This window comes from Rutilus rutilus, assembly GCF_951802725.1.
Source record: "Rutilus rutilus genome assembly, chromosome: 2".
Classification (NCBI taxonomy): domain Eukaryota; kingdom Metazoa; phylum Chordata; class Actinopteri; order Cypriniformes; family Leuciscidae; genus Rutilus; species Rutilus rutilus.
Window position 1 is genome coordinate 52382068 of NC_140210.1, and position 17404 is coordinate 52399471.

Below are 17404 nucleotides of genomic sequence, written 5' to 3' on the forward strand. Positions count from 1 at the left end.
AACAGTTAACGTTAGCAGTCAGTGCAGTGCACATGGTAGGCTAACAATTCCTGTTAAATATATATATAAAAAATATAAAATGTCATTATGAATGATATAAAGCAAACATTACTGTTGAATTGTGTGCATTATTGCACCTCAGTCTATTATGCTTTTATATTATATTAGATTAGATTTATCAAATAGTTGATAAGGAGTAAAGGGGGAGAACTCCTTGGCTGCCATGCTTTCAGTTTTATAATTTTTTTCCGGTATAAGATTCTTTGTTTGAATATTTTGTCTAATAAATGTAATTTATTCAAAGTGACACTGAATTTGGGAAAACATGTCTGGATTATTTTGATATTTTTTTTATTTTGCTATTCTATTTGCTGAAGAAAAGTTTGCACTTTCAAATGTGTAGTGTGTGTTGGCTATTCTACATATGTTTACAAAGTCAGCAAAGCTGTGAAGATTTTACTTTCTCTTTTTAGTGTTCTTAAGTTTTATACTGTGATGCTGCTATTGTGTTATTGGTATTGAGTTATATGTTTGGTAATAAAAAGTTAAAGTTGTACTTTTTTTCTCAGGGTCGGGGTGGGGGGCATCATAAAGGAATTATTTTTATTTTTATTTTGCTATTCTATTTGCTGAAGAAAAGTTTGCACTTTCAAATGTGTAGTGTGTGTTGGCTATTCTACATATGTTTACAAAGTCAGCAAAGCTGTGAAGATTTTACTTTCTCTTTTTAGTGTTCTTAAGTTTTATACTGTGATGCTTCTATTGTGTTATTGGTATTGAGTTATATGTTTGGTAATAAAAAGTTAAACTGGCAAAAACAAACGTTTTTTTTCTCAGGGTCGGGGTGGGGGGCATCATAAAGGAATTATGCTTAGGGCACCAAAATGGCTAGCAGCGGCACTGGTCTTTAACAATACCGATACTCACGGTCAAAAACATTAAAGTCCCTGTAAAGGCAATTCTAAAAAAAAATTCTAAACACATTATAAATGTTATAAATGTATTGCTAAAACATATTACAAAGACTGAGAACTGTGAAGTACTGAATTGTGGAGTTAAACAGTTAAACAGGATTCCTGACCGTTAAACAGTTTTTCACCGTTGCTGTGTTCCGGATTTTCTGGGCGGGGCTAAAACGGGGGCTCGATGACGCACTGGAGCCCCTGAGCTCCTGGACACGCCCCTACTTGATGACGCACTGGAGCCCCTGAGCTCCTGGACACGCCCCTACTTGATGACGCACTGGAGCCCCTGACGCTGCCCCTGCCCCTGCCCCAAACATCAGTTTGCCGATCGCGAGTTATTCAGTACTATTAGTTACTACAGCCTACAGTTTGCTAGCTAGCTATGCCTTCGTCACGGAAATGCATACAACCTGGATGCGATCACGTACAAAACAGTTCGGTGTCCTTTTTCTGAAAAACGATCACATCAAGAAGAGGTGGATTAATTTTGTGAAGAGCCACCTTGATGGACAGCTGAGGATCACCGCCAAAACCCGCCTCTGTAGTGATCATTTTACACGGGATAGTTTTATAAACTTTCGTCGGAGACAACTGGGATTCACTGATAATCCGCTGTTACTGGTGAATGGGGCCGAACCGACTAACGTTCTCCCGCCTCGGCCTTCATCCTCCCGTCGCGCCGACAACGAGTAAGTTGCCTTGTGTGCTTATGTTATAATTATAGTAGGTAGTCCAGACTCGAACATGTATGGCTTTGTTAAGCTGCTAGGAGCATCCATTCCGGCTGTAGCGGTGACAGTTGAGTGTGGCGACGGTAGCTTTCCCGCGAGTGGGCGTGGTTTCAGCGCAGCCAGCGAACACGCCCGCAGCGTTTGAGAGCAGAGACTCATTTTTTCAAGATTTTGATAGCTTATTTTATGTACTTGCCGGCTTTTTTTATCATTCAAATTTGGCTGGGTGGCTAATAACACCTTTTTTCGTGGTGTGACAAACTCAGAAGACATACTTAATTTTGACTTTACAGGGACTTTAATAATCTCAATGAAGTAAGATTCATACATGATAAAAAAGCATAAAGAGAAACACACAGCCTAGTGATTACACAGTGTTACATAAATCATTAACTGTTTACTTTCATTATCACACATCCATCTATAAAACGATCCCTTAATTACTTCAGTCACACGTCATCATGACACTCCTGTCAATCATTCAGGGCTCCTCCCACAAAGAGATGCATAATGGCTGTAATATTTACTGTGTCCAAAACACTACAGCCTCTTCTTGTTAATCTGAATAAGAAAGAAAGAAAGAAAGAAAGTGAAAACATTAATATTGAAATATGTCAATAAAAGCATCAACAACATGTGTCAAGAGGAAAGGCTAATAGATTGGGTTTTGTCTCTATCTAGTGGGTATTCTTACTTGCTCGAAGATTTTCATACAGAGACGAGTCCAGTTCAGGTTTGCAATCATCAAGTTGAGCAGCCTTTATGAATGAAGACAAAGTAAAAACAGGAGTGTGTTATTTAAATTCCCATATACTTAGTCAATATAGATATGTTCACACTGACATTGAGTGTTTAATTCCTTTTGGCTAAAGGTGAAGAGAGTTTAGTCTTCTGTAGGAAACACTTACAACACTTACCGTTACATTCTCATACACAGGATCACTCAATTCAACATCATAAGCGTCACGTTTGTCATGATCAGGTCTGGAATGATTCATCTTTGCCATTAAAGAAAAAAACAGAATAAAGAGAAAATAAATAATGTCTATAAACAACTCACTAGAAAAAGTCACTAATTCAGACTTTCACTTTTAGTTACAAATGAATTTAGTAAACTACTGAAAACCAAACCATTTTTTCTCACCTGAGATTCCTGTGTGTCTTTTCTTTTTTTCATCCACCTGTTTCCCCTTTAAAGACAATGATTTGAAACAATTACACCCAATCAGAACCTATTTGATGATTAATACACAGATATGATTTGAACTAATGGTATTTCTCTACAGGACATGGCACTGCCGTTTTGAATGTGATGAAATCTGGTCTATCTTCAGGATTTACTGCAGTAATGAGCTTCAGATTTCATTATTCAATAACTAACTGAGTAGCTGTCAGTGTGGAAAGATAGATGGGAAATTTTGCCTCAGTTCAAGTTCATCACGACGTCTCACTGAATTCACAACTTTCTAACTCAGTCATTCATTCACACACACGAGAGAGTACCACAGACTAGAGGTCTTCACAGTGAACCCGAGACCCGTCGACCCGGGACCCGACCCGGGACCCGTACGGGTTCGGGTCTATATTTTAAATGATCAGCCGGGTCCGGGTCGGATCCGAATCTATTACTTCGGATCCCGGGTCTGTTTAACAATGTGTGTAATACCCGTGCGATCGGAGTCATCAGATCAGACTCGGAGAAAACCCGGCCGTGATTAGACACTGCTTGTGTTTTTTTTTTGTGTGTTTTTTTGTAACTTGCAACTTGTAAAATTAGGACACTGAAAATAAATTGCGTTAAAAAGCTTATTTTAGGTTGATCCAGCTAGCACGCATGTGCAGTCTCAAGCGCGTGTCATGTTTCTATGGCAACCAGTTACCAGAGCTTCAGTGAGGAACCGCCAAACCGCGCTTTAGATTTTACAATATAAATTAACCGTCTTGTTTAATCTTAAAGTTTTAGTGGTCAGATTCAGACTCGATGCAGAGCAGAGAGCACGGAGATGATAGCAAATAAATAACGTCAGCGGCCATGGCACTGAACGAGCAATCGTTATTATGCGAGTTAACTCGAGTCAGAATGTAAGTTAAGTTACATGTGCAAAGTTGCATTTGTCATCCGTCACCGTGACATCAAGTGGATTTTTTAAGCTGAAATAATGAGTGGATTAAGCTTGGACTTGAAATAACGAGAGGAATAACATGGATAACTTTCTTGTCGGAGGATTGTAATGCATGATCACAGCCAGTCAGGTAATGTTAACATTACAAGGAAGAGAGAGGAGACTACTACGCTACCACGGCTCCTTAAATTAGGTAAGACAAAAAGTTGTATTTTTCACAACAGGTTTATTGACTTGTAATAGCAGTTTAAGGACAATCGGGTCCAGTCGGGTCTGTGTCTTCCCGGCGGTTTCGGGTCCAGCTTTCAAATAATAGACGGGTTCGGGTCCGGTCCGGTAAGGCATTTCTCGGATCTGCACGGGTCCGGGTCTAGCTTTTGAAATAATAGACGGGTCCGGGTCGGTTCGGTGTAGCACATTAAGGGTCTCTTTCAGGTTCGGGCACGAATTTTTGGACCCGTGAAGACCTCTACCACAGACACACATCTTACCAAATCACCAACATCGTAATGATCACTGCAGCTCCACAAACCCCTCCAATGGATATGTATAATATCACCAGACGTCCTGCAACTAAAGAGACAAAAGAGACAAAAAACAGCTGAAGTTCAGAGCAGGAGGGTCACTGATGCAGTTCAGAGTCACTGAATCTCCCTCCACTATTACACCAGATCCACTCATCAACACTGAGACGCTCCTGGGAGGATCTGATAACAATCACCAAATTATTTAAGACCTCTGACACATTTTTAAAATGACTAATATGAGCCAAATTAATCAAAACAGAGAATTTGCATCTTATGTTTTATAATAAACTCACACATGACGTTTAAAGTCACATTATCAGAGTATTTCTCTCCATGTTCATTGATGGACTTGCACTTGTATTCTCCACTGTCATCAGAACTGATCTTTGAGATGTTGAAGATTCTTCCAGATCCTACAATCGTTCCTCCTTTAATCCAGCTGAAGTTCAGAGCAGGAGGGTTTGAGTCACTGATGCAGTTCAGAGTCACTGAATCTCCCTCCACTATTACACCAGATGGACTGATGGACACTGAGACGTTCTTTGGAGGATCTAACACAGGACAAAAAATAAAACCTTAAATCATCTAATTCAAACACAATCTCCTAATTTTAAAAAGACTAAATGAATCTGTACTCACACATGACATTGAGCTGAACAGCAGGAGAGATGTGAGTGTGTCCGTCTACAGCACAGCTATATCTGCCTGAATCCTCTCTTCTGACTGACTGCAGCAGGAGTTCATTGTTTCTGTCTCTTCTCTCAGTTAATGGCTGTGAGTTTCTGTACCAGATGAATGTTGCTCTGTCAGTCAGAGCGCAGCTGCTTTTACATCTCAGAGTGACTGAATCTCCCTCTGTCACTCTCTCAGGAGACTCCACCTGAAGATCTGAACACAACACACACATTATATCTAGTGCTGCTGTCATACACTGATTATTATTCAACATAATGCACAGAAGAAGAGATAAACCTCACCAAAGTCACCTGTGACAGTAAGAGTCACTCCTGGGTTACCAAACCAGCTTGCACCAGGTTTATCAGTGATGAATCTGAAATAGTACATGTGTGAATCCTTCAGTGTCACATGACTCAGTCTGATGGTGCAGTTCTGCTGTTTATCTCCCAGATACTGAAGCCTCTGACTGTATTCAGGGTCCTCAGACAGATCTGGAGGATCTATACTTTTTTTGGTCCAGAACACTTTCATGATCTGATGTCCAGTAGGGTATGTATAAGTGCATCTCATTATCACTGTTGAGTCATTTAGTGCACAGATGTCTGAAGGACTGTAACTCACACCCCAATCAGCACTAGAAACCCCTGAAACACAGAATTCATCTCGAACAATTTAGCAGCAGCTTGTGCATATAACATTGCAGTATCAAATTTATCTTGAGTGTTCCTGAAGTGTTGCATTGACTAACCATGAATCATGAGAAGAACGATCAGAGGAAGAGGAGGAGCCATTCTGAGTGATGTCACTATCAACACCTACAACAAATGTACAGTGGCTTATTTTTCAACTTAAAGGGCCAGTTACATAAATATAGCCATTATGTTTATGACAGTGTCTTAAGATCTAGTATGATAGATCAGATCAGACAGTCACACTTTTCGGTATCAGATTAGTCCAATGTACGTTTTTATGTAACTGACGTAAAGTTATGAACAGTTTTAAAGAAAAAAGTGTGATGACTAACTTGTAAGACTAGTCCTGGCGGTTTATGCAAGTCTTGTCGTTTCTGTCTCATTGTTACACATTAAGTTTTTCATATTCTCAGTGCATTAGATATTTCATCAAATATATTATACAGTATATATGTCTGTGGCGAGGGCGGTGTGGTTCAGTGAAGTCTGCAGCGGGATAGAGAGACAGGAGACGAGCGGTGAGTAAGCAGGTCAAGTGCAAAACTACAAACACCTGTGTCTTGATGCAGTAATTGGACTGGAGAAACGGATAAAAGCCACTGGGAAACTGGGAGATTCTGAGAGAGAGAGTGGGCTGATTCATTTCGTGTGGCGCATTCGCACGGGATCAGCGAAGCCTGTGATTTTACTCGAATTTACTGACTTATTTCCCGGATTTGATGTCAATAGGCGATTGCTTGGAAATGTCTTGTAGTTATTATAGGTCTAGCTGTATTATATATCATAAACAGAAGAATGTTCCTTACCACATGCTACTATACATGTCATCCATCATCTAATCATTCTTTTTGTTTTTGCTCTTCTGAAGGTTTTCAGCTTTCTCTTTCTGCAAATTGTATAGTTGTATCGTATCATGGTGTACAGTGATATGACCCAGCACCCAAAATACTATCAAAACACTCCAACGCAGCCTCTATTCTTCACGAAAGATGGATAAAAAAGCGCACACGAAACAAAAACATTGAAAAAATGATAAACGACCTGCCAAATCACAGAGATGCCGATTCGCACGGGACTAATATTATCACAGGACCTCGGTGTTCGGCGAAATATGGTCGGTCATTTTTACTTTACAAATTACAGACATGACCGATTCGCACGGGATTAAGATCAAAGACAACCTCCGCAATTATTACAAATGACTAGAGGTCACCAGGTAATACTTATCCCGTGCGAATAGGGCATTATTGCGTTCATTGCAGTAATTGTCATGGAGAAAAGCCACTGGGAAACTGGGAGATTCTGAGAGAGAGTGGACTGAGGACTCGTGCGCTGTGTCTGTTCCAGAGCAGACTTTATGATACTTTGATCTACTGAGAAATGTCTGTAAGCTCAGAGAACACAGATGAAGACACTAGCTCAACATAAACCCCCTGTATCTTGACTATAGCTGCGCATGCACATGTTCAAGTGTGTGGGTTACCTAAAGTAGCATCAGTGACCTCATCTTCCTTTTCTCATGAAAATTGAGCACCATCTATTTTGAGATTGAACAGAGAACTGAAAGAGAAATACGGTCTAGTTCTTAGCTTAAAGTCAAACAGAAATCAATTAAATACTTTTATTTCTGCAAGAAAATGACAGCAACCATCATTTTTGCACTGCTTGAGTACGGAACTGTCTAACGCCTTTCCCCGTCCCCTTTGATTGACAGCAGCTTTCATTATATAGTCAGCCTGTATTATACAGTTACTTGTTGTTAAAATATTAAAGTATTAAGGTGTTTGTCACCAACATACAAAACAGTGCTAGAGAAAACATTGTGCTATTGGACTTTTGATTTCAAACCATATAGTTACTGAGACAGCCCTGTGACAACTAGCCCCAACCAATCTCCCATAAATCCCCCACACTTAAGATATTTGACAGAACAGTTATAAAATCATGCTCTTACCCGTTTCACCAACACCAGTGACCAGTGACAGCACTACAAATGATCAGGATGAAAACAGTATAGCCACTGTTGGCGTTTTCACACTCTGAATGACACGTGATTAACACATTATATTTTAAGACACCTCAACTAGTGCAGATCGAGCAGAGGAAGAGTTAACAGACAACATTAGACTAAAGGCATAAACATTAAACTGAGAGCAACTTTACATCAGTCCATATAAAGATGCACATGTAACAATGTTTTCAAACTTGGGAATATCTATATTTCATCAGTTGCATACAGATAGTAATGACAAGGAACATGTTCTTAAGAAACAGAGAAAATAATTGCTTTAATAACTGTACTTTAATTTACATATGCAGACTAACTATCCTAGCTTGTAAAACACTGGAAGGTATTGCAGTAGCAGTGACGTCAAAACACACATTTCATCTTCAGCATCGCCAGCTGTGCACTTGATAAACCTCCAATTTACTCATTAATAGCAATCTGGAAGTTAAATAAAGAACTTTAAACACGCTGATGAAGCAGAATTGATTCATCTGAATGTTTTTATCATGATAACTATTACGTTTTTTAATGTGTCAGTTGCCTTGTCCTTCTTGAATGCATCACATGTCTCTAAACATGGTTAAACACTGTTTCCTCTTTTGTAGGTGAGAAAAACAAATGCATGAACTTCTGACATCAGCAACACAGTGTTGATCACGTGACCTTCATAAGCGATGGAGAGACGCTGAGGGACGTGACACCAAAGAGGAAGAGGAAATCAGTCCTGTCAGAGTAACGCTTGAGGCTTTTTCACATACCAAATATTTCAGCTCTAGTAATGGAAGTCCTGGCTTCTAAATAAAATACAAATTGGGAATTTTCTGGACAAACCTGAAATAAACACTTTTTTTTTGAGCATCAGAAACAACATTTATGAATCTTTATGGATCATGTAAAATTTGAATGTTGATTTGAAATATGTTATTTATATGTGACTTTGGCCAACAGTTTCCTTCAAGCCTATAGGAGTTGGTCTTGCATGAGCGAAAAAGGGTTCCTGCCTGAAACGTTTGCAAATAAACTAACTTTCCTTGAAAGGGACTTTGATTATGTTGTATCACCAAAAGGTGAAGGTCTAGTAACTAAAGTCGGCACTTAAAGAGAATTTAAGACTAACTTCACCTCCATATTGTGAAGCATTTTGTGAAGTGGGATTTGTTGATTGGATTGTGAAAAGTCGGCATTGCAAGGATCCATGGGTACTAGTGTTGACACTAGTAATTTATTGAATAAAGATGAATTCCAAATGTTAAGTATTTAAAGTGAATTTAATATTTAAACAGTTGTATTTCTACACAGAGCTTAAAAATGTTTAAGTGACACAAATAATTACAAAAACTAATAAACAATTAGCTTTACCTATAAGTAAGTATAATCAAACAAGTCACAACGCATAAAGCAACAACATATTTCCATGATGACATTATTTGCCGGCCACAAGCCTTTGATTTCCACTGAATCCATTGTCATATTTTCCTGATTCTTTTCAAAACACTCCTGTCAATCAGGCAAGATGTACCTTTTGGAAAAAAAGCTTTTTGAGGGCCAAGTCTTTTATAAAGAAAGTCATTTACTTTGAAAATAATTTTCATATTGCATATTTTTCATATTCTAAAGGTCATAAAACACAGGTGTTTGATCTGCATTATTATCACAATTATTATTATTATTATGAATATTCACATTTATGTTACTATTAATTTTATAGAAAACCACAACCACACAAACCAGTCCCCGAAAACAATTGCGTCTTCGTTTTGTCTGTAATTGGACAGCCTTTGGTGGGTCAGCACCCTGAGCAGGCAACTTATCCTATATAGGTAAGAGCTATCAAGCGAAAAGCATTTTTTTTCTATTCCAAGAATACTTATTGTAACATAAGAAAAAACCTCATCATAAAGTGAACAGGGCAAATGAAGCAGCATCCTTCATTTGCCCGAGAATTAGTCAAACGGAGAAAGAAAGAGGAAGTAAAAAGAGCATTTCTTTAAGATGTGTGTGATTTTCACATGCAGTGAAACTTTTTATTTCTTCACAGACAGGATTGTTCACATACTGAGTTCCTGCTGAGTGAACAAATGCAACCGTGATCCTTTTTTCTTGAAATTAATTTATTGAGTTTGATGGGACTCTATAAGATCATCTTCACTAAAACCCTTAGTCTCGCTTCCTCTTTTGTGTGTTGATAAGAGGCCTGCGAACTGCATTAAACCTTTATGCAAATCCTGACCTGGCAGAAGCTGTATCCTGTACAACACAGACACTTGCTTTTTCTTGTTCCATAATGCTTTAAGAGAACCACAAATTACCACTTTATAATTCAGGAAAACCAAGGAGGAGATGGGTTGCAACTGGGAAAGGGATTTGTCATTCCACTGCACATATGGGACTGTGATAATATCTGTTTTGAACAGGGATCTAATTAGTTTATTGTTCTTACCATTGTTACAAGAAAAACAAATCTTACCAACTGAAGTGTCAGTCAGCGATAACAAAGTTAGTTTTTGTGTGTCCAATCTTGGTTGAGCTCTATATAACATGCAGACACCAGAAGAAATTGCTCCGAAGACTTTGGCATAATCTCCAGGAGACACAGGAATTTTGTATTCTTCTAGAAACTCATTATAAGAGTAAAGACAACCAGCCCTGTTAAATAATTGGTCAACAAAAATAATGTTATTATTAAACCAGTAATCAATAAATAAAGATTTGTGTTTAAACAGTATGTCTTGGGTGAAAAGTTGTGTTTGAAAATAAGAGACCATGAAAGGAAGGCCTGGCGGTGAAAGGATGACATTTTTATCGGGACTTTATCAATATTATAATTACAGGTTAAGAAAAAGCTCAACCCACCCAGTTTTGACAGAATATGACATGGTATGACATTCCAAATAGAGTTAGGGTTTTTAAAGAAATGTTTCAACCAATTTACTTTAAAAGTATTATTAAGAGTACAGAAATCAATAAAGTTTAATCCACCCTTTTCATAGTCATTTGTTAGAACAGACTTCTTCACATGATGAGTTCTATTTTTCCATAAGAAGTTAAAAAGTAGCTTGTCAATCTCAGTAATATGTTTTTTTGTCCACATACAGAGATAGAGCTGGATATGTTAACCGTGATAAACCTTCTGCCTTAGACAGTAGGGTTCTGCCTCTGAGGGAGAGATCCCGTAACAGCCACTGGTTCAGCTTTTTTCTGGTTCTTTGAATAATAGGGTTGAAGTTCAATAAAGTCCTTTTTTGTTGGTCCTTGGTAATTGTGATACCTAAGTGAACAAGTTCATTTTTGACTGGGATACTACAAATGGAAGATTTCATGCAGTCCTTTATAGACATGATTTCACACTTATTGATATTCAGCCTTAAGCCAGAGGCCATGGCAAATTTTTCTATGGCATTTATTGCAACAGAGACTTGATTTTCATCTCTAAGAAAGAGAGTGGTATCGTCCGCCAGTTGAGATATAATAAGCTCTCTACCTAATATATTGATGCCGTTTATCTCACTTGATTTAATATGATCTGACAAAAGCTGGGCTACCAATAGGAAGAGGTAAGGCGAAGCCGGGCACCCTTGTCGGATGCCTCTAGAGACATTGAATCTGGGAGACATACCACCTGTTAGTCTAATTGAGCTATTACTATTGTTATATAGACTTTTAATAGCTGAGGAAAAAAAACTCACCAAAACCGAATTTTTTAAGGGACTGTAAAATGAATGGATGTTCAACGGTGTCAAATGCTTTGTAGAAATCTACAAACAGCATGAGCCCACCCTCCTCTACCATTTCTGGGTAATCTAAAATATCTAAAATGAGCCTAATGTTATTTCCTATATGCCTTTTGTTCATGAAGCCTGATTGTGTTTCGTCTATGATGGAGTCCAGAACAGACCGTAATCTTCTAGCCAATAAGAGAGCTAAGATTTTATAATCGTTGTTAAGTAAACAAATTGGGCGCCAATTATCAAAAAATAATTTGTCCTTGTTTGGTTTAGGAATTAGGACTGTTATTCCTTGGGTCAGAGAGGTGGGGAGGCATTCGTTTTCAATGGATTCTATGAAGACTTTCAATAAAAAAGGGGACAGTTCAGCTATAAAAGAGTTATAAAATTCGGAGGATAGCCCATCACACCCAGGCGATTTGTTATTTTTTAGTTGGTTTATAGCTTGCTGTACTTCTTCAAGTGATATAGGCATGTCACAGTGCTCTCTATCCACTTCGCTTATCATCTTCACTGAAAGGGAGTTAAAAAAATTATCAGACGCAGTTGGGCTAAATTGAGAGCTATACAATTCTTTATAGAATTTTGAACAAAACTCTGATATTTTACGATGATCTTCAGTGATAGCTCCATTAATATTCAACTTACTGATACTGTTGTTGGTGGAACGATAGGCCTATTTCTCTAGACTAAAGAAATAACGAGAATTTTGTTCGCCTTCTTCTAACCACTTAAAGCGAGACCTGATAAAGGCACCCTTTGCTTTTTGATAATAATAAGCTTGTCATGCTCAAAAATAGTATTTTCCCCTCAAAAGTAGCATTTCTTTTGTTTGTTTCAAGTGTATTTAACTAATTTTTAGTTCTATAATTGTTACACTGTTCTAGATTTAAGTCACCATCAACTTGAAATAAGATTGGAAACTGCCATTTTTTAGACAAAATGTCTTGAAGTTAGCATTCCTGACTCGTATTAGGCAGTGCTCTTTTACCATAATATGCCATAATTTACCATCCTGACATCATCTCAAGTGTATTTATCTTATTGTAAGCTCAACAAAAGTAATACTGTTCTAGATTCAAGACATTTTACCTACTAGATTCAAGACATTAACTACTGTTTACTAGACAGAAAAAGTGAAAAATAGACTTGCATTTAACCATTTTTTTTATTTAAACAGCAAAAAGTCCCAGAGGACTGCATAAAAGGGAAACAGCTTCATTTTTCTCAACATTTTGGCTCACAGTATTTATGGAACTGCAATATGAAAACATAGTAGAACATTTTATAGATTATAAATGTAAGATCCCTTAAAGGGGTCATATAATGCCATTTTTGTACAAGCTAATATGATTCTTTAGGGTCTAAATTAAAAGTTTGTAATATACTTTAATTAAAAATTCTCATTAGTATTGTAAGAAAACACTAATTTTACCTGGTCAAAAACAGCTGTGTTTTCAGCACGCCGTTTAAGTGCATGTGTCTTTAAATGATAATGAGCTTTGCTCACCCCGCCCCTCTGTTCTGTGGGTACACCGTATTAGACATTCTCTGACCGTATCTAACACAATAACCACGTGTTATTCGTTATAAACGTGGGATTATGAATTATATTGAGAACGTCGTACATAGAAAACATGCCGTAATGTACCCTGAGTGTAAACCTTAGACGCATTCATCGTGAAGCCTGCAGCAAGGTTTGCAAATTTCGCAAAGATTAATATAAATACTAATATAAAGGTTAATAAAACATTACACTCACATCTTCTGGAGGTTCAGCAGGAGCACGTTGGTACCGATCCGTTTTTTTCTCGTTTGTGAAGCTGTCTGGTGTGAAATGATTCGCGCAAACATGAAAGCACAGACGATCGTGGGGAATCCCCGTGAGGGAATCCCCGCGTCAATCCTTTGGGCATATAGCTTCAAAAACAAAACTCAGCCACTGCTTCTTCAACGGCTCGGATTTAGGAACATCCAAATGACTGCTGTGTTCCTTATTACATCTAAGAACAGAACACCACAATCGCTTAGACGCCATTCTACTCCAGCATATCAACAATGGCGGACTACTATGACAACGGCTGTCACAGCTTGCTCAGGGCGGGTCTTGTGTTGAAACACGGCTGTCAATCACAATAGCGGGAGGGGCGTACGATCTTATGACGTCACAATATCGAACGGCTTGATTTCAGAGATGGTCAAACATATAAGGAGATTAAAATAAAACCACTGGATGGATTTTTATCATGATATGATGGTTGTGTACAGGCACTGCCAACAGACATTTCAGTGCAATCAACTTGTAAAAGTGCATGTACCATTATATGACCCCTTTAACCCTACTCCCACACCTAAACATACCCATTTTATAGACAATATTAAAAGGATAAAACGTAATGGACATGTGTGTAGGGAAATGGCAGTTTTATTAACAATATAGCATTAAAAGATAGTTTGAGCCACTAATCCCCTAAACCTAACCATTTCTTAAAACTACGTAACTACAATTATAAAGAAAAACAACAGACAAACACGTTTAATCACAATAATTTAGTTAGTGAGAAAATGTCAAAACCGGTGCCAAAAGTCTTTCACATGACGATATGTCGCAGTCCTCTCTGGCAATATATAATAGTTTTGTATGAGGTAACGTTACAGAGCAGAATTCAAGTTATTAATCCATGAAAATGTAAATCCGGTTTCGGTTCGCTGTTCGCTCTGTGAAGGCGCGCGCGCTTCTCCATTTCAAATGTAGTACACCAACTTAAACACGGCATGTCGCAATCTGTGACGAAGCATGCGAGAGCCAATGAGCGTTTGATATCACTGCCGTAAAACATGTCGTAACGCTTCGGGCGCAATTTTTGAATTTGAATTCACCACGAGCGTGTGGGATGCCGGGATTTGACGTTTACGGTCTCTGCTGAGAAATGATGAAGATCGCTGGATAAAGGGCTGCATTTGGATCTGTTTCTTGCAAACAACGCATGGATTCTAAAGATTTGGATTACACCAATCTAATAAAATTGATGTCTTTTGTGAATTTATGTTGTGTTTTAGTGTATTATGGGTCTATCGGAGAAAACGCCTTTTGTGTCTCACGGTAAATAAACCAAATATTACAAAATGGTTAAACGATTAAAAAAAGGTATTTTTAAGGTTTTAAAGTGTATTCTTGTTTAACACCATAGGCTAATCCTCCAAAACGAGTTTGCAGCAGAAGGCACGAAGAGCGAAATGTTATTATTTATGAGTAACGTTAAACTGTATTAATAAATGTGACTGAAATTTTAATTGATAAGACAATTGAATGCAATAGAGTCAAAACATTAATGCCACGATTTTAACCCTTACCAGTCAGGGATCACTGGTGATCCCAGATTATTTTAGTTCAAAATATGTTTGAGCTTATATATCTCAATATTAATAACAGTCTGGTTAATTTTGAGTCTTGAACTATAAACTCTCAAGTGTTGGCTTTCTAAATGTATGTGTGTTATGTTTCTATTCAGAATTACTTATGAGCAGTAATCTTTTTATTTTGGGCATTTCATGTATGCAGCACTTGCCAAAATTGGGGGTGACTGGGAAGGGGATAAGTTAAATAGGAATGCATAAGTTAAATAGGAATACGTACAAATTTGTACGTCGGTAAAGTTGTTTATACGTAAATAAATTAAAAAAGTTTTTTTTGCTGTCAATACGTAAATATTATACGTATCACTGTACTCTGCATTGTGAGTTGTTGTGAGTTGGGTATGTTGACCTGCAGTTTTCAATAAAGCAGATTTGTTGTCTCAATTCAAGTCAAGTCTATTTCTTGAAACAAGACGATTCATCTTTTACAAATAACACAGCAGCTTAAAAACCTTATGACATGTCAAAAAAGCTTGTTTCATCTGAGATATGACTCAAAACAAGATATTTTCAAGACAGATTCACTTAACAAGATATTCAAGATGCACTGTCTAAAAACAAGCTCCTTTATCTCACTTAAATCTTGGTCTTTAGGTGATTTTGTCTTATATTAAGTGTGATGAGATATTTTGACTAGAAATTAGAAAAATATACTTGGCAAGATTTTGAGTTTTTGCAGTGTAGTCCAGTCGTGATTGCCTAGAGCCTGATTTATTGCTCCAGGTATACAATCTGCTATTAGGATTCTTCTCTCTCCATATATAAATCAGTTTAAATCTTCTTATACAGTCAGTCAAGTATGAGTCTGAACTGTTATGCTGAGAAGGTGGACTTTTATCTATAGAACCGTCTAGAATAATGTTAAAATCAACTCCTAACAATATAAACGCATTTGGGAATCTAACCAACCAACCTGTAAAAATGTTTTCTATTGACAACAGAAGGTTCACATTTTCTTTCTTGGTATTGTACCCATAAATATTAGAAACTAAGTAGGTTGAGTCATTGTGTTCAATAACTTGGCAAATAAAGTGACCGTCTGGGTCACATTGTGTGGTCAAGACATTTCCGTTAAACCTGTTATTTAAAGAGGCTACCCCAGCTGAACGCTCTGTTCCGTGGGAGAGCCATATAGTATTTCCCCATTGAGACCTCAAAAAGGTAGAATTGTCCTCATTAGAGTGAGATTCTTGAAAATAGATAAAGTCTGATTTGAATTGTTTTGCGAACAAAAATAATGCTTTTCTCTTAACACTATTACAGAGACCCCTGGCATTTAGTGAGACAATTGACAACATTAATAAAGACAAAAAATAAGAACTATGAAAGATAAAGAACTTAAACTTAGATAAGCCTTGGTTAAATACTACTAGTGTTGAGAAGTAACAGTGGGCTGTCGAGATCGGCACCATATTTAGCATTATAACTCAGCACCATAATATAACCTTGACATCACTCACGTAAATGAAGAATAATGTGCTATATCATATAACCGTAGACGTAAGAAACGTGTAAACATTATACCTTTTTTTTTTTTTTTTTTTTTTAACCAGCAGGTACTTCACCTGCTATCCAAGTAACACAAAATTTTCACCTGAGATAAAACAATTCAGAGTAATTATCCTGGAATGACCTGAACACGAGGCACTTCTTAGGCAAACCTTCTGATCTAAGCTTGACAGATCACAGATGAATTTCCGAACCGTTCACGAATCCTTTTCCTCCCACGAAGTAGGCCGTTTTTCCTTCATCCCGAGCTTTCTTTATGTGCGGCCACAGTTTTTGTCTGTTCTCTCTGTCCTCTTGGGTTAAGTCCTCTGAGAAGCGAAGACTGTTGTTTTGGAGATAAGAGTTGTTTTTTGCTGCTTTCCAAACTGCATCCCTGTATCTTCGAGAGATAAATCTCATGACAACGGCTCTAGGTTTCGTCTGATCTTGTCGAAGTTTTCCCGCCCGGTGCGCGACGTCTATAGCAGCAGGGAGCCTTTCCTTTTCCTCCGGTAGAATCGCCTGACAAACACTGGTCACTCGAGCCCGCACATCCTCCTCCCTGTCCTCTGTCAGCCCTTGGAGCCGCAGGTTCCACCGGCGGTTGTATCGTTCCAGCTCACTAACCCGGTTCATGGTTTTCAAAGCAGAATCCTCGTAGAGTTCTCAACGGGCCTGAAAATTACAACCCGACCCGACCCGGCCCGTGGCTTTTAAAGCCCGGACCCGATCTAACCCGACACATCAACATAATTATCTGCCCGAACCCGGCCCGCGGCCCGACGCGTGTCGGATTTTTTTTTTCTCATACACATACGTATGATAATACGTATTATCATGACCAGCAGACGGGAATTCAAACCAACCTTTAATGTTCACGCCTTTTAATAATACAAACAATACAAACAACTGAAACAATAAACTTTAAAATATCTAAATAGGCTGTAGTAGCGACGGTGAATTCACCTGCAGCAAGTTTACTTTTCACCAACTCCATCTTCTTCTCTCCAGGCTAAAGGCGTGCACGCAGCGGCGTCAGGTCTGCCCCCG

General features: G+C 38.1%; 2 protein-coding genes across 2 annotated transcripts in view; both read right to left on the reverse strand.

Annotated features, from left to right (window-relative positions):
* LOC311279655 (B-cell receptor CD22-like) overlaps positions 1-17404 on the reverse strand; it is a gene marked incomplete at its 5' end in the record, with an annotated part of 135156 nt that overhangs the window by 23540 nt on the left and 94212 nt on the right. The gene's annotated exons all lie outside the window — the stretch shown is intronic.
* Positions 1980-7720, reverse strand: LOC311283980 (B-cell receptor CD22-like). The gene is made up of 10 exons (XM_084398795.1): positions 7671-7720; positions 5773-5839; positions 5333-5668; positions 4986-5234; positions 4640-4897; positions 4311-4392; positions 2841-2886; positions 2614-2694; positions 2391-2454; positions 1980-2257 (listed from the first exon to the last, which is right to left on the reverse strand). Exons 2-10 carry the CDS (start codon positions 5813-5815, stop codon positions 2253-2255), a joined length of 1164 nt encoding a protein of 387 aa, XP_084254921.1. The 5' UTR covers positions 5816-5839; positions 7671-7720; the 3' UTR covers positions 1980-2252.

What these genes read in the sequence shown, in the direction of transcription:
- LOC311283980 (XM_084398795.1), bottom strand. Translation starts at nt 5,815, where the DNA reads ATGGCTCCTCCTCTTCCTCTGATCGTTCTTCTCATGATTCATG. An exon ending in TGTGACTTTAAACGTCATGT is followed by an intron (nt 4,393 to 4,639) that starts GTGAGTTTATTA and finishes TTGTCTCTTTAG; the next exon opens with TTGCAGGACGTCTGGTGATA. An exon ending in AAGACACACAGGAATCTCAG is followed by an intron (nt 2,695 to 2,840) that starts GTGAGAAAAAAT and finishes TTAATGGCAAAG; the next exon opens with ATGAATCATTCCAGACCTGA.